At 35.1% G+C, this 22248-nt stretch overlaps 1 protein-coding gene and 1 long non-coding RNA gene across 10 annotated transcripts in view; one reads left to right on the top strand and one right to left on the bottom strand.

The window, feature by feature from the left end:
* PLEKHA5 (pleckstrin homology domain containing A5) overlaps positions 1 to 22248 on the top strand; it is a 237308-nt gene that overhangs the window by 135991 nt on the left and 79069 nt on the right. For all 9 annotated transcript variants that reach the window (XM_057556479.1, XM_057556475.1, XM_057556474.1 and 6 more), the window contains 5 exons: positions 8404 to 8487; positions 9959 to 10079; positions 12525 to 12629; positions 14983 to 15055; positions 21516 to 21616. In XM_057556479.1, coding sequence (XP_057412462.1) covers positions 8404 to 8487; positions 9959 to 10079; positions 12525 to 12629; positions 14983 to 15055; positions 21516 to 21616 — 484 coding nt within the window. The remainder of the gene's footprint in view (positions 1 to 8403; positions 8488 to 9958; positions 10080 to 12524; positions 12630 to 14982; positions 15056 to 21515; positions 21617 to 22248) is intronic.
* Positions 1969 to 11951, bottom strand: LOC130709201 (uncharacterized). Its single transcript, XR_009009706.1, has 3 exons — positions 11819 to 11951; positions 11137 to 11247; positions 1969 to 2399 (listed from the first exon to the last, which is right to left on the bottom strand). It is a non-coding gene; the product is annotated as an uncharacterized LOC130709201 (long non-coding RNA).

The following is a 22248-nucleotide window of genomic DNA, read 5'->3' as shown; positions in this document are numbered from 1 at the left end:
TTGGTGAGGATGTGGAGAAAAGGGAACCGGGAATGTAAATTGGTGCAGCCACTGTGGAAAACAATATGGAGTGTCCTCAAAAAATTAAAAATAGAACTCCCATGTTGATCCAGCAATTCCACTTCTGGATATTTATCCAAAGGAAACAAAAACACTAACTCAAAAAGCTATCTGCACCGTCCCCCAACTCCCACATTCACTGCAGCATTATTTACAATAGCCAAGATATGGAAACAACCTAAGTGTCCATCAGTGGATGAATGGATAAAGAAGATGTAGTATGTATGTGTGTGTGTACATACACATACATGTACATAGGCACCCGATGGAATATTATTCAGCCATTAAAAAGGAAGGCAGTCTTTCCATTTGCAACAACAAGGATGGACCTTGAGGGCATGATGCTAAGTGAAACAAGTCAGACAGAGAAAGACAAATACTATATGATCTTACTTATATGTAGAATCTTTAAAAAGGAAGAGAGCTTATAGATAACCGAAAACAGATGGATGGTTACCAGAGGCAGGGGAAAGGGTAGGGAGGGTGAAATGGGTGAGGGAGGTCAAAAGGTACAAACTTCCAGTGTTAAATAAGTCATGGGGGTATAATGTACAGCATAGTGACTATAGTTAATAATACTATTTTGCATATTTGAAAGTTGCTAAGATCTTAAAAGTTATTATCACAGGAAAAAATTTTTTGTAACTGTATGGTGACCAATGTTAACTATTAACTAGACTTACTGTGATCATTTCACAATATATTCAAATACTGACTCATTATCTTGTATACCTGAGACTAATATAATGTTATATGTCAATTAATTTCTAAGTTTGAAATTAATTAATTAAAACAATGCAAAGGAAAAAAATTTTTTTCTGAGGATGTAAATAAAACCTCTAGAGTTTCTAAAGTTCAGCTTAAATCACCCTCTTTACCTTCCCAAAGCTCCCCAAAAGAATAACCCGGTAAAGCATTTTCCTCTTTTATCAGGCAGAACAGGAAAATCTAGTTTTGAATATGCTAGTACCAGTATTTTCTTTGAAAACCTATGTGAGTTGCTTTCTCTAAGAAAAATGAAATGTTTCCTTAGCTAATAGCCTTTCCCTTCTCCTTCTTCCTTGCTATTATAATATAACCTCATTTTATTCACTTTCCTCCCTGTGAGCCACAGACAAAATTGTGAATCTTGAATGGTGTGAGTTCACTTACCGTTGATTGAATTAGACGTAGACGGCATATGTCTGGCTCATGAGAGCCTGGACAAGGATGGCCGGGGAGCTCTTGGGAAATTTCTTGAAAAGGAATATGTAAGCAGAGACATTCCTTTCACCTCTGGACTCTATGGTCTGCATGTGATGTTTGGGACCATAGCAGCCAGTTTGGGACTATGCAGATGCCTAACTAAACAGGGCAAGCCAATCAGTGTTGCCGTATTATGCAATCATGAATAATATCTCCTTGAAATCTCAAATGTTCTTATTTTAAAATCAGGAATAGTGTCTTTCCATGCTTGGTTCAAAGAATATAACACCATGTGTTGTACTGATTCATTATATGCAGCATTGCTCTAATTTTTCATTTTAATTTTTCAATCTAGTACTCTCAGTACTATATTCATTTTTGAAAAAATCAGACAAATCCTGATGTTTTAAAGAACTTCTTGTGAGGGTATTTTACCTATTTATAAATATCTGATTTAAAATTTACATTTACACTCAACAAAAGTTGCAAGGTTTTGGCCTTATTGTTGGATGAAAGGAGTTTTATAACCAGATTTCATTTGTCACTTCATAGTCAGTTGTGGTAAACACTTCGTCTTTTACCTTGTGTAGTTTGAAATAACACTCCATTAAGAATGAAACAGTTCCTTCAGTGTTACTGAAGTCAGTGTTCCTGACTTTTATCATTATACTTAAAAATGTAAACACCATATTAGCAGACACCTTTTTTCCTCTCTTTCTAAACCTGTAATTTTATTGGGGTTTATATTTGAAATGTGCATTTTATGCATCTTTTTAGTGTATGGGGATTGTTTCCTTAGGGATGTCGTTGGTTGGAATCCTCCCTCGTTAAGTCTCCTGCTGAGAGCAGGCTAGCAGTGTGGACTGAACCAAAAAATGTCTTCCTTCGGCAAGCCTGGAGATGGACACCCATCATCCCTGATCTTCAGAGCGCCGCCCCACAGTCTCAGTTACTCTTCATATAACAGAACCTGCTGCTTCGAGTTGATTCTAACCCACTAAATTTTGTTTCCATAAATAGGTTATAGGAGCCATGTAGTTTATCAGCTCATTCCCTTTTGATGTAAAGCTCAGAACTGCTTAAACAGCACACCTTTGCCCAGGTTTTCTGGTACAGTTACTTCCATGATGCATTGTTCACTTCACAAATAAGATCTGAAAAAGAATAAGGGAGTAATGAATTTCTGTTCCATCTCTCCAGTAGATATGTCATTTTTAATTTGTTTTTTATATAATTTGGTGGAAATATACCATTTTATACACACACTGATTTATTCATCTTAAGATCTTTTAAAACCAAATTATTATTGAATGGAATAGTTCCATAAAGGCTGGAATTAAGCAGGTCTTTCATTTGATTTTCTAGTTTTAGTAAATGATTAAATGTCTAGTAATAAATAGTGAAGAGGGCATAGTGCCAAAGAACAAGCAATTTGTGTTGCAACTTGTCAATTTCTTGATAACCTTTTCTAAAAATGGCATTGATTCAGTCCTTTATCTGGGCCTTTGATAGGGCATTAGCCTCAGATTGAGCTATTGAATATGAGCAGTTTCCTTCAGTCCTGAACTCTCTGGAATAGCAGAAGCCTTTTTTTTTTTTTTTTAAGTGTTGTCTGTCACTATTTAAAAACCTTCTCGAATACTGCCTTAAAAACATAGCTACTCTTGCTCTGGAGCTTTTATATTAGAATTACTTTTCTCCTCTATTTTTTGTTTTTTGGACATATTAAGGGTATCTTGACCAGAAGCATGAAAGCCAAGAGAGATCACAACTTTGTTCTTTTACAGTAAATACTGAGTAGTGGGATAACGAGTTTTTAAACAGTTTTGGGGGTACGTGTTAATATGAACTGTTACAGTTTAAACAGGTGACTGAACAGTAGTCTGATGACAACAACATGTGCTCAAAGTCCTGTAGTTCATAACAAAAATAAATAACAGTTATCGAGGGCTTGTCTGTTCCAGGCCATGCTTATACTCTTTACTCTTAACATCCCCACTAGAAAGTAAGTTCCATGAGGGCAGTGATTTTTACGTTTTATTCACTGCCATCCCCAGGTGCCCAGAACAGCTCTGAACAAATAAAGTAACAACCTGTGACATAGCTACTGTTAGCTAATTGAGGCAGTTGAGGCATGGACAGGTACAGTAACCTGCCTGAGGTCACCTAGCTAGTGAGAGGAAGATGCTGGGATTCACACCTAAGTAGTCTGATTCATGGACCAGTGGTCTCAATGGCTGCTTCTGTCGTCTCTAGAGAAGAACAGGAACACGAAGAAATAATAAATGTGGCTTATTTGGTAGAGTTCATTGTTAGAGGGCTGTGATGGTCTGATGCAGGGTTTATCGACCTCAGCACTGTTGATATTTGGGGCTAGATGCTTCTTTCATGTGGAGAACTTTCCTGCACTTTGTAAGATGTTGAGCAACATCCTGGCCTCTACCCACTACATACCAGCACCAGTTGTAACATTCAAAAATACTACCAGACAATGGATGGAAAACAAGGTCCTACTGCATAGCACAGGGAACTATATTCAATGTCCTGGGATAAACCATAATGGAAAAGAATATAAAAAAGAATGTGTATCTATGCATAACTAAGTCAATTTGCTGTATAGCAGAAATTAACACAGTGTTGTAAATCGACTGTACTTCGATAATGTATATATTACCAGACATTTCCAAATGTCCCCTGGGAGATAAAAATCATTCCCAGTTGAAAACCACTGGTCTAAACCTACACATTAAACCATCACAGACAGAAGTCTGGAAGTAAGAGTTAGGTGGAGGCGAATACTTGATCTCATATTTAGAAAAGTTTGGACCTCTTCCTATGCCACAATGAATCAGAAAGAAGGGAATTAGTTTGTTCTGTGACCATAAGGGTATTTTATATCAAGACCTGAATTTTATCCCTTCTTTGTAAGGATTCCTCTAGAAACACAAATTTATATAAAACCATATCTTTTCAGTTTTTCCCTTTCGGTCATGAAGAGCATAAAATCTCTGGCAAAGATTTTTAAAATAACACCTTGTCTAGTAAAGCTTCAAATGCATTTTTAGTAGCACAGAGGTATGTTAGTTCATAATTTAGTAGCACAGTCACTTTTGCTGTAACACGGCACGTTTCTTCCTAAAAATCGCCTCTTTGTGCAAAATTGGACAATGAAAGCATGGGGCTTTTGTGGAAAATGGGTTTAGGGGCACAGCACTAAAAAACCTCATTAGTAACACATAAAAATAAAGATAGGAACCTAATGAAAGTGGTAGCACAGTTTCACGCATATTAAATGCTTAGAAAATACAAAAGTACTACATATACCCTCTGCATTGAGAAAGCCCTGCAGTTTACTTGTGGAAATGGAATTGGAAGGGTTTCAGCTTCTGAATTATTGGGAACTGTTGGAAGTAGGGAGTTGTGAAATTAGACAAAGTTGTGTCACTGCATGTGGATGGGTGTGTTTCATAAAACAGGCAATGAACTGAAGTAGCTGGTGGATGTTTGAGGGTGTGCAGATGTGTGATTTGTGTGCTCCTAGGGGCTGCATCAGCAAGGTGCAGTTTCTGCACTCACCTAGACTTCCTCATGGACGGAATCATGCATAGACAAATGCAGGATTTATGTGGCACTCAAATTGTTCCTTAATATATGAATTGAATTGGAACACACTTCTACATGAATGTTATAGGAAAACGTATGGTACTCTTGATCTGAATTTTGAGGCCCTTCAAAGGAGGAGGAAAAAAAAAAACCTTTGGACTACAAAAAGGATGGCGAGTGTAGGATGAAAAGATACACTTTGTAAATAATGCTGGGGACAAACTGGTAGAATTGAAGGCTGGAATCTTGTCTTCCCTGCCCCCTCGTGGCCCTAAGCAGTCACTCCTCTTTTGCACTCCTCTATTGCACTTAAGGAAGGTGGTCATGACATGATACCTCGGCCAGCCACCTCCCACAGTGCCCAGTTGCTGTGTGTATTAAAGAACTCATGTATTATGCACTAAAAGAATTCTGTGCATTAACAGAGATAGCTTTTTCCTTATGTTTTCAAAGGTTCATTTGGATTTCATTTACATTGCTGTCATTTATTGGCACTCAGTATGCTTTTAACTCATATTTTTAGTTTCTGTGAGTAATTTAGAAATTATGTTTATCCTTTACCATTACAGTACTTAAAAATGCAACATTAGTATAAAAATGAAGTGTAAATGCCAACATAATAAGAAGGAATGGTTTTGAAATTTAAAAATGTGTATAAAAATAGATTTGCACAAGAGCAGTGAGAATTGACAATCCTATCAGGTAGTGGAAAATTATGACGTTTAAACAGTTAAGACTGGAATTTGGTTTGGCTGATATTTTGGTTTGTCATACTCTTAATTTATTTTAATTCATTTTTAACAAAATGATTAGAAAACATTACTCTGATTTTTTATTTGCTAAGTATGTTGTTTTATGGGAGATGACAATTTTGTAACTAAACTAATTGCCTATAAAATCTCAATCTTCTGAATTTGGATTTTATAGAAACCTAGTAATCTTGAATGACTATAATTTAAAATATAAGTCAGAACAAATGAATAAACATTTCAGAGGACTTCTGTGTTTACTTTATGTTACAATTAGGTGTATGTAGTAGGAAAGATTATTTCTTTCGTTAAAGAACAGCAAAAGACTTTCATGTTAGAGTATCCTTCTAAATAAATGAATTTTTATGTCAATTTAGTATCATAACATTAAAAGAAAACACATTGGGTACTTTGGAAAAGTAAAAGAACATAAATGTATTCATTTTTCATATTGGTTTTAGTCACTGAACTTTTAAGGAAGATGGAATGCTAAGATTTTTATTTAGTTAGTTTTACTTTGAGACATTGTGATCTTAAAAGTACTTGGACAATAAAAATGTCAATTTCATTGAAATAGCATCCACCTTCCGGGAAAAGAATGTTTGTGCTCCTTTTTGACTGTTCTTTATTTTAATGTCTCCATTGCCCTGTTTCCTTGTCTAATGGGTACTCAAGTCTACTGTTCCAGAGGTCAGAGGAATCTCTTATCGCAGTAACCATTGCAGGGCTGTGTTGTTACAATTTACAGCTTCTAGAATATTAGGATTAGAGTCTGCTATATTCATTCCTTCTAGACAAGATGACATATCATAGGAAAATAATACAGTAGGGGGTTATTTGTTTTATTTTTGCAATATTGGTTTTTATAAAAAGAATTTGTATATTTCTGTTCTATCTTCCACTCAACCAACTCCAGCTTTTTAATGCTCCTCCCCAGGAGACACTTTAAAGAAAAAAGATGCTATCCTCCAGTTTTCATTATTAAGGTGTCTAATCTCTATCGCAAATTTACTCCCCTTCTCCCCCACAGTGTTTTATTCTGTTAAAACATGAGAATTTACATACCTTGACACATTCGTGGTATTCATCACATTTGGGTACTTCATCTTTTTCCACTTATCTCCAGAGGCTATACTTTCTTAGTTATTCTGTTATCAATTGATTGCTTATTACATAAACTGATATCCCATTATGAGACTTTAGGTTTCCACTATTGTACTTTTTTTAATTTGAATTTTATTTTATTTATTACTGTTGTACTTTTTAAAATCAACAGTTAAGATAAAGTCACTTGCATACTTTTTATGTAGTGAAAATATCACCACAAATAAATATCTAAATCCACCACCTCTTAACACCTATTGAATGTGTTTTGTAAAAAGAAAAAACCACCTCAAAAGGCTGATAATTTAGTAGTCTTGTAAACACCAGTTGGTGTAATAAGCACCAATTAACTAAAGGAATAACAGAAACACATTATATTCCACCAATCATTCTGTTGTCACAATAGTGAATATATAATTTTTTTTTAACTGTATACCTTTTCTTTTATACGGTTTTAGTTTTATTTAATAAAGTTTCTAGTACTTGAGTAACCAATAAAAATAATATTAGTGAAAGTTCAGATTTGGAAAAGGAACTTAAGTATCTGAAGTTTGCCAGAAAGTTTGTGGCTTGTGGTTATAAATGTCCTACAATACAGATCACATGTAATAATCTTTTAAGATTAACAAAGCAGTATTCAGTACAACATCTTGACAATTTTCCCCATAATGAAAGTAAGTTTTCTAAGATCTAGCACACCAATGATTGATCTTCCTTACAGGTTGCTTTGTGGTATGTTACTAAATGGGAAAAAAATATTTGTTTATGTATATTTTGTTAGTATATCAATGTATATTGCATATTATTTTGGGCATCTGTTATTTTTGGCTTAGATAAATAGTTTGGGATTTTTCTCCTCTCATTTCTAGAAAACAATAGGAAGCCTAATTCTATCATTTGACCTAGAAAGAATAGTATTTCTTTATATTTTATATTTTATATTTCTTTATATTTTGTTTCTAGTATAAGGCAAAGGTCTTATTCTCCAAAAAATAGTCACTCTAATCAAACCAGATTTTTTTTCAGCAAACATAATACGTAGATTTTTCTTTGTGTTGTTGTTTGTACATTTCATTTAAGATTTTTGTTTTCTCCTTCAGATTCCATTTTTCTATAGCATACTTCAGGTATCATAAAAATCAATCCCATTACATTATTTATGTAAAGATTCCTTTGTGAAACCAAAACGCCATAAATTATTGCTCTTCCAGTGGTACTATGTTTTAATGTGCCGGTGCCCATCTGGTAGTACTGTTAGATTTATTTTTCCGTACATGAATTTGGCATTAGGTTTCTGTAATGTACCTAGATTGGCATACAAAATAATGAAGGTAGGTGGATACTCATACTTTTCTGTGGCCCACCTGTCACGTAAGATGCAATGATTGTGGAGTCAGATGAACTTACTTTTGTTTATACAATAGAAGAACAAATTGAGGTCATACTAGGTGTGGGCATGGGGTTGGGAGTGGTGAGTCTAGCTGTACTGTAAAACTGTAAGTAACATTTACACACACGTGTACACACAGTAGATAGTAGAAAAGGTTATGTAGGAGTGTCAACACCTGGGGGTTTGAATTGCATCTCCTTTATTCACTAACTTTAATGTTGCTATAAAGAAATGGCTATTTTGCTACCAGGATATTTTTTTAAAGTTTGTGGTAATAGCACGTACATTTTCTCTTATTCTGTTTTCTTCCAGCCATAATGAAAGAAAAGTGACCTGTAAACATCCAGTCACAGGACAGCCATCACAGGACAATTGTATTTTTGTAGTGAATGAACAGTAAGTAAAGCGTTTCATGGAATGCCTCTGTTCAAAATGGGGTTAGTCGAAGTGTCCATCGACAGATGAGTAGATAAAGAAGATGTGGCACATATATACAATGGAATATTTCTCAGCCATAAAAAAAAATGAAATTGAGTTATTTGTAGTGAGGTGGATGGACCTAGAGTCTCTCATACGTAGTGAAATAAGTCAGAAAGAGAAAAACAGATACCGTATGCTAACACATAAATATGGAATCAAAAAAAAAGAATGGTTCTGAAGAACCTAGGGGCAGGACAGGAATAAAGACGCAGACGTAGAGAATGGACTTGAGGACATGGGGAAGGGGAAAGGTAGCTGGGACGAAGTGAGAGAGTGGCATGGACATATATACACTACCAAAGGTAAAGTAGATAGCTAGTGGGAAGCAACCGCATAGCACAGGGAGATCAGCTCGGTGTTTTGTGACCACCTAGAGGGGTGGGATAGGGAGGGTGGGAGGGAGACGCAAGAGGGAGGAGATATGGGGATGTATGTATATGTAGAGCTGATTCACTTTGTTGTACAGCAGAAACTAACACACCATTGTAAAGCAATTATACTCCAATAAAGATGTAAAAAAAAAATGGGGTTAACATTGAAATTGCTGTTATCCATACTTAATACAGTACGATTTAACAGTTTTCTTATCTGGACATTTGCAGTCAAGCATAATAACAGAATGCCGTCTGTTTACTATGTATGGTATAGAAACGTGACTTAAAATTTTTTTTCATGAGGAATGTAATTCCAGAAGCTGTTTTTACAATAGCTCAGACACAGATAGTAAACTCAAGAGTGCAGGATGCAAGGTCAGGGAAACTGTAAACTTGGTCAAATTCTTAAACTAATTTGAGCTTAGTTTTCTCATCCTTAAATCAGAGGCAGTGGTAATTACCATTTCTAAGGATTTTTATAAGCATCAAATGAAATATGTGTGAAAATAGTTTATAAACTATAAATTTGTTCACAAAAATTAGTCATTGGTATCATTGTTGTTGTTTTCTTTTCTTTCTTTTTTTTTTTTTTTTTGGCCTTGCCTCGTGGCTTGCGGGATCTCAGTTCCCCAACCAGGGATTGAACCCGCGCCCTCAGCAGTGAAAGCACAGAGTCCTAACTCCTGGACTGCCACAGAATTCCCTATCATTGTTACTGTTTTCAATATTAGAATTGCTAATCTTGTAATTAAATTTTTAATGTTCCAGTTAGATGACCAAGTAGCATATCTGTATTAAGGCTTATTAAAATAAACAGGATATTAAGTTGTGCTTAATTATTTTTAAAGTAGTTATAAATATTAAGCTCCAACTCTAGAGCTTATTAAGCTCTAACCAGTAGCCAGCTGTTTTGAAAAAGTCAGACACCGGCATTGTTAACTCTAGGGAAATGTTATTGTAAAGTAGTTTACATAAACAGCAAGTTCTAGCGTTCTGGCATATTATATTTTCAGGACTGTTGCAACCATGACATCTGACGAAAAGAAGGAACGACCTATAAGTATGATAAATGAAGCTTCTAACTATAACACGACTTCAGACTACGCAGTGCATCCAGTGAGCCCTGTAGGCAGAGTAAGTTATTTTGCTTACTGTTAATTATTGATAACTGGTATAATTGGTAATATCTATTACTGTTACTCTTGATGGACTTAGAATTTTAGAATAATCATTTCATTTTTATTATTACGTGAACCTAATTACGTTCGAGGTAATTGACACAAGCAGTGGCTTAGAATATAAAGTAGTAAGCTTATATTTTAATAATTTAATGACTTACATTTTTAAAATATTTTAGAGTTCAGATTTGGAATAATTTTACAAATGTAATGGATGTTTGTGTGAGAAAATGGCAGTTTATTGAATCAACTTAAGTTTTAATGGTGAAGATTAATATAATGGCCTAGAACTCCCATTTTCTGACTATTAAGTATGCCTAGAATAATATATATTCTATCATATTATACTGTTTTTTTAAAATGTAAAATCTTTTACTGCTAAAGGGAAACCCATCAAGCCACTGTGCTTGATGACTGACGTGTTTAGAACCCATGATGTGAAAAGTGCCGTAGCCACGTGGAAACAGAAGTGGGTGGTGTTTCTTTGTAATCAGAAACAAAAATGTTCATTGTTTAATCTCTAATCCCAGACTTGTGTGTCTATAAAAGTTTGTAGTTATTGCTTCTTGTACTTTAATCTATAATGTTAATGTTTTAAATTTAGAATTTTAATATTAAAATGTCTTCAAACTCGTAGAAAACCTGCCACTAAATCTGAATAAATAGTTGCTGTAACGTTAATGGTCAGGTCCTAAATTAAGGATAGCAGGAAAATCAAGGGATGATAAAAAGAATTTTCTTTATTTAGAACGTAATTGTGTATTTTATAATAGTAAAACAATTGTAATAGTAAATTATGGTTATTGTAAAGAAATGGGTAATAGACAATTATCTATTTAAAATGCCTGTTAAGGTTTTTTAAATGAAATATTGTAGAATATTACAAGTAAATATAAATTTTCAAATAATGTAAATTATTTCTAATTCTTGTATAACATAAAACACTAGCAGGATAACTCAGCATTATAATGCTTGTAAATTTATACTAATTAAAATCTAGAAAAATGACTTACCAGTTGAGGGCCAGTAAGTCATTGTCTGGAAAGAAGTTTGGAGCCGTGCCTCACACTTTACACCCAAAATTTTCCAGATGGATCAGGTGTTAAAGCAGTAAAAACAGAACTCTAAAAGCAGTACAGAAAACAGTGGAAGTTTTTTTTAAATAAACTCAGAATGCAGATGGGCTGTCTAAAATATGACATAAATCCCAGAAGTCAAAATAGAAAATGAGAAATTCAACCACAGAAAACTATCATGCATGCATAATATCTGTAATTCATATGATAATTAAAGAAGTATACTGAAGAGTAGGTATTATGTATGCAGTTATTTGAGGAAAAAAAAGATATTCCATAACTATGAAAGCAGTTATTCAGAAGGATATACACATATATACACAGTGGTATCAGTCGCCTCACAGGGTTGTGTTTGGGTTGTTTGGGTGCTGGGGTCCAGAGGTGAGAAGTAGACTGGTCCTTTTGTATCTTTTTGTACCATTTGAGATTTATACTGTGTTTAAGCATTATCTGTTCAAAAGTAAATTAAAATGTATCCCCCAAAAATGGTTGATATTGGGCCTTAAAATTCTATTATGTACTAATACAAGCCTCATAAAAGGAGATTCTAATGTAATGTACTAGATTTCCAAAGATTCTAGATAAGTTGAAAAATAAGAGATAAATTGATATTACTTACCTTCATAGAGAAATTCAAATTCAGCTTCTTTGTCTTTATGTTTGTTGGTTACTGCTATCATTCCCACCAAGATAAAATGTTCACGATAAACACAGCAGTATTTTAAAAGATTATGTGTACTTTTAAGAATGTGGTAAACACCATCTGTCTGGTATTATCCACGTTCAGAGTTTGTCCGTAAAGAAGAAAACACTACATGACGTTAAGCAGATCCTTCCAGTCTTGTTTTGACTTGATGTGATATGTTTGTTTCTATTTTATCTGTTAGATTTGCTCTTGTCACACGGCACTGTTAACTTTAATTGGAGCAACATGATTCAATGCAGATATAAATCAAAAAGTGCTGTCATTTGGTTTATTCTTTGAAATGTGTTAATATTATTTTTACTCAAGGTTCCTTCTGTTTAGCAGGTAGTACCACACACTGTGCCTTTTTAAAAATTGTACACGCAGACTTTAAAGGAGAGAGATTTGTGATCCTTCTGTAATATCCTAGAGAAGGAAAAGTCTTTGTGCAGAATTCTTACATTTGAAACAACTAAGACACAAAAGTGGAATTGCAGTAATTCATCTGAAAAGATTAAATCCTGGAAGTTTCAGAGAAATCTGAAAAGAGATTAAAATTATGACGATGAAAAATAAACTCAATATCTAGGCATTAATACTACATTTTTTGTTGGGCTTTTTTTTTTTTTTTTTCCCTTAGACTTCACGGGCTTCAAAAAAAGTTCATAATTTTGGAAAGAGATCAAATTCAATTAAAAGGAATCCTAATGCACCTGTGGTCAGACGAGGTTGGCTTTATAAACAGGTATTTTTTTTCTTTTTTTTTCCTATTTGATGTGAAAAAAGGACAGAATCAAAAGGGACCTTTTCTGCCAAAGGCACATAAGACAATTGTATAGAGTGGAGAAAGAACTGTAGAGTTGGTCATCCAGATTCTTCACTTCTTATTACCACGGAGAGAGTTAGGGGAACAATGGAGAAAGAAAAAGTAATGGATGTTACTTAGAGATATTGTGGGTGGGGGTGGGCAGGTATTTCTAAAGTTGAAATTAAATATATGCTGCCTGAAAATGTTAGGAACAGCATGCTAAAATTATCTAGGCAGAAATATTTTTTAAATGGAAAAAAACACAGAGGTATTGTACATTTTTCTATCCTATAAAAATCATTCAAGAAATGTAGAATTATGTACTTCTCTGCTTTAATTTATAGAGAAATCTGATCGTAAGTTGAGATTTTTCTGATTTTTTCAGATTTTTGCTTCTGTGCTCTCAAGACCACTCTCTTAAGTGTCTGTACTGTTTTTTCTTTTTTTTGTTTGTTTGATCAAGCATGGGTCACTCAGATACCCTGATAAGTTGGGGTTTGTATCGTTCCATTATCTGGGAAACCTGGTAACTAAGCTTTTTTGGAACATTGTTGTACGTTTTGGAATTAGTAGGGATGCATGTACGTTGGACTTGGTGACATCTATTTGGATTGCTCAGAGGCTTTTGTTTTCTTTTTCACTTCCCGGTTTGCAGCTGGGTTTCAGATAAATGAACTCCAGATAACTGAGATAACTCGGCATTCAAGACCTTTATCTTTCTTTGTCCAGTCTCTCTGATTCTACATGTATACAGATGATGCAGAGCAAGTTAAATATTAGTTCACTGATAGTGCTAATTTATTCTGTCAAATATTGCTAATTGCTTTCAGATGGCCTAATAATTATATTCATTATAATTCATAATGACTTTGTTACAAAACATTCATTAGACCTTGTTCTGTCTGAAAGTTGGGCGGCAACTAAACTACTGTATTGGCAGAAGACCCACTTAAAATCCAGAGAGTTCCCATTCAGATTAGTTTTGCCAATTTCTTACTGAGTTGATTGGGAATGTAACTTGGATACCAACTTTTCATTTTTACTTAAAGATCATTTACTATATTTTAACCATCTGACATTTAAACTTATCCAAGCTAAAAGGTTTTTTAACTAGACTTTCTAATGAGTCCAAATTCTATTGAAATAGCTCCATGTGATATTGAGCTTTATAGAGGATATAGGATTCCTTATTTTAAATGATTGCTGTTCTTATTTCTTGATCCCTTGGTTAATTTAGTATTGCCAAAGCGTTACCAACCAGTTTCTCTACCATGAGTGTTTATTTTGTAATAGGTGTGTGACTTACAGAGAATATTTGTTTGTAGAGCCGCTTAAAGATCTAAACTTTAATTATCTGTACTAAAGAGATAATTAATTAGGAGATTGAAAATACCATGTAATTTGGGAGGGCGGGGGAGAGCTTTCCTTAGTGTAGCTGTCAATTTTAAGGACAGATCTCTAACTTCAGGAGATTTTTACCCATATAATTTCTTCAGTTCTAAAGACATTTTTAGATGATAGTCACAACTAGAAGTAAATTAAGAAATATAAATCAATGCACATACAAACTGACCTCTTTTTTGCCTTTGTGTGTGTGTGTGTGTGTGTGTCTGGGTCTGTGTTTCGTTTTCTCTTGTGGTTTTGCTGTAGTGCATGTGGGAAGGTAATTTTCATTGAAATTGTGATTTTGTTTGAGCTTGGCGTTTTTATTACCTAAATAACTTAGAAAAAGCTGCCAAGTAGGTACTCTTTTCTGCTGGATAAGCAAAACCCAAGCTGTTTATGTAAGAAGAAAAAAATGTTTATGAAATGTGTTTATATGCTAAGGTTCCTTTATTCACAATCATTTAAAATCATATTACCTTTGGAATAATTTTAAATCACATACTTTTCTTCTTGTTGAAGATTAACATATTTATTAAATCTGGTTTACCAGAATGCACACACTGCTGCACAGTTACATTATTCTCATGCTAGCAGACGTGTTCAATAGAGTGGATTTCAAATTGGTTGCAAATATGAAACCAAATCACATTACTTCAACAGAATTCCTTTTACATGACAATATTACTCTTCAAAGACCAGTATACTTGGGACTATCTTAATATGATACAAGTCCCTAGAAAACTAACCCAGAATTTTGCTTAGCATTTTAGTTAGATTTCTGTATAGCCTATGTCAAACACACCTTGTTTTAAAAGCTTATTTTAAACAAATAAGAAAACCAGAAATGAGTTTTAATTTTCTGAAATGAAAAAAAAAAATCCTTTAATATGCTGATCTAATGCAGGACAGTACTGGCATGAAGCTATGGAAGAAACGCTGGTTCGTGCTTTCTGACCTTTGCCTCTTTTATTATAGAGGTGAGTTTACCGTAAACAATAGAATGTATGTTAAGTATCAGATACTCTTTTAGAGAAAAAACATTACAAATCTTTTTGCTATTTTATTATCAACAAATAGTATCAAGAAAATCTTTTCTTTATTGACATATAATTCTGAGTAATTCTGAGTAAGGCGGGACAGAAGGCAATATTGTGCTTCAAGCAGATTGGTCTTAGTTTTGGTCCAGTTTCTGTAATCTGATTGTGCTGAACTGATTTGTTTTGTGTGAAGAACATGTGAGTAATCACTCTATAATGTTATCCTTGAATTCAGTGCCTAATAGATGAAAAACGTTAGTTTGATGTTTGATTTTTTACTTGTCAGTTTTGTCAGATCTAGCCATCAGTCCATTAGAGATCCCATTCTCCCCAGCAAATGATTTTAGAGCATTAGATTAGAGACTGCTATGATGTACTAGCAAATAAGAAAAATAACATAGAATGTATTTATTATGATCCCTTCCAGCCCTCCCCCCCCACACACACACACCTTTTTTTTAAAACAAAAAGACCTCCATGAAACATTGAGAAAGTTACAGAAGGGATACAAACCAGGCTACTAATGTTGGTGGAGAAGAAATGAAGGTATTATTTTTTTTTTTAATTTTTATTTTTTTTTGAAATAAAGGTATTATTAAAGGCAGTCTTCATTTCTCTCTCTCTCTCTAATTTTTTTTTCTTTTTTAAAAATTTGTGTATTTATTTATTTATTTATTTTGGGGCATGGCGGGTCTTAGTTGTGGCTCGCAGAATTTTTCCTTGCGGCACACGGGCTCTTTGTTGTGGCGCGTAGCCTTCTCTCTTGTTGTGGCTCAGGGGCTCCAGAGCGCGTGGGGACTCTGTAGCATGTGGGCTCTGTAGTTGCGGCACGCGGGCTCAGTAGCCCGGCAGCACGTGGGATCTTAGTTCCCTGACCAGGGATCCAACCCGCATCCCCTGCGTTGGAAGGCGGATTCTTTACCACTGGACCACCAGGGAAGTCCGTCTTTTCTTCTTCTTCTTCTTCTTCTTCTTCTTCTTCTTCTTCTTCTTCTTCTTCTTCTTCTTCTTCTTCTTCTTCTTCTTCTTCTTCTTCTTCTTCTTCTTCTTCTTTTAATGTTTTCTGGTTAATAAGTTGTTGATTAATAACAATTTTAAGTCAGAGTCTAAAGAAGTCTCTGATCATGTGCCATGTGGATCTGTTAGATACCACAAAGTTGGTATGAACAGAGAAAGGGGTGCATAGGCTGTGCTCTCCCTAGAAATCTGCTTCAGCTACAATATAAAATCGTGAACCTGGACAACCATTCCTTCTTCCCTAAAGTCTGGTTGGAAACAGTCACTAAGGAATTAGATTGTCAGTGCATGATTACTCATTTATATACCACAGAATACAATAGAATTTTAGAACCTATTAGCAGTTTTAAAATTTACTTTGTGATTGTCCAGAAAAAGGTGTGACAAAATTCTGTGGTCATCTATCAAAACAACATGTGCATATTGACCTTCAGATTTAGAAATTACTAGAATTGTATTCATCTTTTTTCCCCCACTGAATACTGTGGTTGAGAAGTACTGCTGAGTCAGAATTAACCAGACCTATAAAATTTCATTTTGTCATAGAGATGTTGGTCAGGCCGCAATTGTGGTATTATCTTTAGTTAAGTGCCAGACTTACTCTACAATTTTCCTTAAAGGTTTTCCCAGTCTTGCAGAAAGTCAGGATTTGTAACTCATACATTATTCCTAAGCTTATAATTTGTACTTTTCTCCCTTTTTCAGTATGTTTTATAGACTACTTAGAACTTTAAATAAGAACAAGAAAGTGTTTGTTGCTTCTCATATAAAAATTTCTTAGTGTTAATTTGCAACAAAAAGCGCACTGAGTTTCTTGTCTTTTGCTGTTATTATTGCCCATGGAAAGGTGCTTGCTACTTGTCACCTTTATTAAAATAGAAAAACTTTTAACCTAATTTGAAAGAAGTAAAGGTGAATTCAGAAGCCATGTTGAGTATGAGATTCCATATTATTATTAACCATATGCATTTTACATTCAGTGTATTTATTAATTTTAGTAAGTTCCCCAGACAGGAGGAATGTAAAAAAGAAGAAGATATAGAAAGGAAAGAAATAACATTTAACTCACTTCCATTCTTCAGATGGTTGGAAAGAAGCATGTAATACTACACTCTCACTATTTTATCAATAGGAAATGTCAGATTTTAAATAAAAACTATTAGATTTTAGTGAGATGATCATAATAGCTTGCAATTTTTGGAGCGTTTACTATATGCTAAGCACATAACATTATGATCTTGTCCATCTCTTCCTCACAGCCACCTGATAAGGTGGCAAATCTTATTATGCCCATTCACACGAGAGGAAACTAAGGGCAGCAAGGTCCAATTGCTGGCCTGTCTCCCCTGGCAAGTCTCAGGGCCAGGATCTGCCTGCACCCAGACGCTTCTCCTAAACACCCAGATCTTGTCTTCTCTCTCTCTCTTTTTTTTTTTTTTTGGCCACGCTGCACAGCTTGGGGGATCTTAGTAGTTCCCTGACCAGGGATCGAACCCTGGCCCACGGCAGTGAAAGCGTGGAGCCCTAACCACTGGACCACCAGGGAATTCCCAATCTCGTCTTCTCTTGTACCCTGAATACAATGGCCCCATTCATTTCTTCCGTATCTCTCAAAGCATTTAATATACTAACATACAGAATGTGCTGTCAGAATTTTTTGACAGGTTAGTCTGTGTTTTACAGATATGGGAAATAATACAGAGAGAGAATAAGAGCTTTGCTGTTTTTTTTTGCAATAGGATAGCATCCAATACCAGATGGAAGCCCAGGTTCTCACTGTTCTTTACAATATACCAGGCATATCGTGAACACTGTGATAAAGTACTGAAATTGCTCTATTCTATAGTCAGTCTGTTGATGAAATTTACCATGGGGCGCAATTCACTCAACGAATGTTTACTGAGCAGGACCTGCTTCATTCCAGGTATTTTCAAAATAGCAGTGAAAGAAAGCTTCCATGAAGCTTGTCATCTAGAGAGGTCAGGGAGACAGTAGATAAACTCAGATAAATAAACAAGACCATGGTAAGTGTTTTTAGGAAAATAAGGTCATGATATGAAAGAAGGGCATGGGGCAAGGGCCTCTTTGGATGAGGGCTCTGAGCCGATGTTTTAGGTAGCAAGATCCCAGTGACAAGGAGCCAGAGTGAGCAGAGTATTCCAGGCAGGGGGAGCAATAGTGCAAAGGCTCTATGGTAGGAAAGTGTTTGCGATGTTGAAGGAGCAGAAAGAAACCAGTGTACCAAGCAGGGAGGTTAGCAGTAGGGAAAGAGATGGATGGGAGATTGCACCAGTTTTGGATTCTGTTGGAGTTTAGGCTCTGCCCAAGATACCGTAAGGAAACAGTTGTGTATTTTTAAGCATAAGAGTGATATGCTTTTGATTTACATTTCAAAAAGCTCACTCAAGCTGCTGTTAGAGAATGAGTTATAAAGGGGAAGGAAGGAAACAAGAGTTAGCAGTTACTGTGTAGAAATGATGATGGCTTTAGACTAGGGTGGTAGCTAACAGAGAGCTCTTTTGATGCACCAGACATCTTATTAGGTGGTAGGATGCAGAAATTAACAATATAAACCCCTCTCCTTATGGAACTCACAGATTAGCTGAAGGAGTCTGAGAAAAAATGTTATAGTATTCAGTTGTGTTGATGAGTGTTGACCAGGCCTGTACAAGGAAGGGATTAGGAAAGAAGGGTGATCTTGACAAAGGACTTAGCATGTACAAAGCATGAGTGAGCATGGCATATTTGTAAAATAACATTTGGACTTAAGGAATGAAGGTTATGTCTGAAGACCTAGCAAGAGTAAAGGCTAAAAAGTAGATCAAGGCACAAAAGGCATTTGTTTGTTATTCTAATGAATTTAAACTCCTGTCTTGAATACAAAAATAGTATCAAGATCAAGTGTACATTTTAGAAAAATCACCGTAGCACTTGAACTAGAAGCCAAGAGACCAGTTAGCAAAATATTGAAGTATTCTGGTGAGGAATGATAATGAGTAACAATATTCTGGTCTGTAAGTTATTTACCCAGCTGTAACTGTATGTATTTCTTGTCTTGTTCCAAACGTCTTTAAAGCAAAAGAAGGAATGGGGGGTGGATCTAAAATGTCACTTGAATCCACTAAAATGTTGAGATTTTATGGTTCCTGTCCCAGGTTGTGTTCCTCAGGAAGCGAGCCTTGTGATGGAGATCAGGGTGCAAGAGGCCTATTGGGGAGTGTCCTTGGTATCGGGACCTGGGCCCGGGAACGGAGGGAAGTAGGATGGGGCAGAGGGAGAAGTTAGGCTGCCGTGCAGTCTAAGAAAGGCCTGGCTGACTCCCCGTCCCCAACGAGGAGTTCATTCTTTCTACAAACATCACTCAGTTCCTACCCTTGGCTTGGCAGTATACGAGGCCCTCTGGGTGATAGAAACTAAGACAGTTACCTAGGTAGAGTTAAGACAGTAAAAAAATATCAATGAGACAGTTGCCTAGGTAGACAGTTACCTAGGTAGAGAACTAAAAAGAAAGCCATGATTAGGAACATTTAAGTAATCTAGCAGGGGGCTCTTCGGATAGTCATTTGACAGATGAAGATTTTGTATGCCTTCAGTTTTATGTAATAATGGCAGTAGTTACTGAACACTTAGTATGAGCTGAGTGCATTATTGCGTTCATTATGTCTGTTAACTCATTTAACCCTCACAACAAGTTCCTTAGTGGTAAGTCTTGTTTTCCTCAGTTTTATAGTAGATGAAACTGAGATGCCCAGCATCAGTAACTTGCCCAAGATCTCAGAGCTGCTTGGAATCTGGCCAGGAAACAGTCCATGATAATCCAGTGAAGTCACCCTGTGCTTATTGCCGCTGCATATTCTGAAATAACTTTAGGAAAGTCAGTTTTCCAATTAGGCAACATGGAAGAAGGTATTATTTGATAAACAATGATCCTTTAATAAAGATGACTTCAAGCTGTTTCTGATGATATGCTTTATATAAGCATAAAATTGGATTTTAAATTAGAATATGACTCAATTATAGAAAATTGTCATGTTCTCTATAATTGATGTCTGCTCTCTGCCTCTTTTGTTTTACCTTTTAGAATAAATCTGCACTTTTGTTCATTCTTTCTTGTATTAGTGAACTATATCTGAATGAGTACAGTATAGTAAAAACAAAATTTTGTTCCACTGTTATGAGAAAAGCTATAGAAATAACCTCTAATGTGACTTTTTTCTTTTGGAAGTTTCACCACATAGTCTAGAAGTGAGGGGAAAATAAATAAAATCCCTCATTAAGTTTATAATAATAAAAAAACATGGCAAGCATAATAAAAAGAATTATTTCTCATTTATGGTTTTTCTCATTGGTGAGTTCATCAGCCTAATGCACAGCTTTATTAACTTGTCTTTTGGGTCTCTAACAATATACTATGTATTTCAAGTTTCATAAACATCTCTGCCCCCAGGCAGCAAGTTAATATTGTGAATCTATACTGTGCCGAGATTAATGTTTTATCATTTTCCTGGGTATATTTTATGTGCTTGCCTTGTAGGCCTGTAATTTATTCCCATAACTTTATTGTATATCGTAGCAACTGATAAAAACAACCCTTCAAAGATATATGCTTAAAAAGCATATGGTTTTTATAGCATAGTTTACAATAATGTATTTATGTGTATCATCATTTATTCAAAATTTTTTGAGTATCTACTACTGTTGTTCTCAGTGTCTTCATAGAGTTCACATTCCAGTGGAGAGAGAAAGATGATAAATAAAAAACTAAAACATACAGTGTATCAGCAGTAATTGGGGTGGTGGTGAGGGGAGACAGTGGTGGAGTTCCAGAAGAGAAGAGAGGGCTCTGGCATGGGTCAGGATGGGAAGCACTTTAAAATAGAGCAGTCAAGGAAGGCTTCATTGGTGAGAAATTGAGCCAAGTCTGAAGGATGTGACAAGTGAGCCGTGCAATTGTCCTAGCTTTAAAATGGTTGCACATTTATATCCTACCAGCAATGTGGGTGGATTCCTTTTATAAATTTTCTGTGTCATCACTTATATGCTAATGTAGTTTCAGTGAATCACATGTCAAAGGGCTTTGTAGAATGCAGTCTATATGCCAAACAAATGTATGCTGTTTTTCTGTCTAATTGACATTTTTCTGACATGTGGGCCAATTTCTGATTTGCTTAGGATAGGGAAGCATGTTGAAAGTAAAGCAGTATATATACTCTGCTATTTAATATTTTCTCTTAAAACCTTACAAAGAACTACCTAAACAATACATGAATTCTTCATTCATATATGAAAATCTTTTGATTTTTGTCAAAATGAGTTTCAAAAAAATTTATTCTGTTTCATGAGAACATTTAAAATGCTAATCAGATGTTCAATTATCTCTTAGATGAGAAAGAAGAGGGTATTCTGGGAAGCATACTGTTGCCTAGTTTTCAGATAGCTATGCTTACTTCCGAGGATCACATCAATCGCAAATATGCTTTTAAGGTAAGGAAATAGTCATACTTTTTTATTCTGTATTTGAATCTTGCACTGATTAAAAAGTGGATATTGACCATGGATTATTACAAAAAGATATTTTAGTAACAGTTATTTTTATGTTTAAAATATAATAGTGGTCTTAGGGTCGAGGAGGAGAGTGTCCCTTTAATTAGGCCGTACATGCTCAAATATTTAGGGGCCAAGGGTCTTCATGTCTCTACTTTCAAATGGTTCTAGTTAAAGCAAATACGTTAAAATGCTAATAATTGATAGATATAGCTGTAGGTGTCCTGGTGATCATTGTACTATTCCTTAAAGGTTACTGTATGTTTGAATTTTTTCATAGTAAATTTGGGGGTGGTGTGTTATTTAACATAATACATGTGTATTCATGATTTTATAGGATATTTGCAAAGATATTCTTGGGTCTAAGTACATCATGAACATCAGATAGTTTGGAGAGAATATTACAGTTGAAACATTAAATCTATTACTAAAGCTAAGCAGACCTGAGCCTCCCTCCCCTAACTTAACAATACCCACCCGTATCTGTGATGTGCTGGCTTGTAGAGCACCCTCAAGTAAGAGGCCACTTGAATGCTACAAGTTGGTTGTTTTTGTTTTCAAAGACCATACTG

The sequence above is a fragment of the Balaenoptera acutorostrata genome, chromosome 11 (assembly GCF_949987535.1).
Source record: "Balaenoptera acutorostrata chromosome 11, mBalAcu1.1, whole genome shotgun sequence".
In the NCBI taxonomy this organism is placed as follows: Eukaryota; Metazoa; Chordata; class Mammalia; order Artiodactyla; family Balaenopteridae; genus Balaenoptera; species Balaenoptera acutorostrata.
This window is presented reverse-complemented; position numbering and strand designations above follow the sequence as displayed.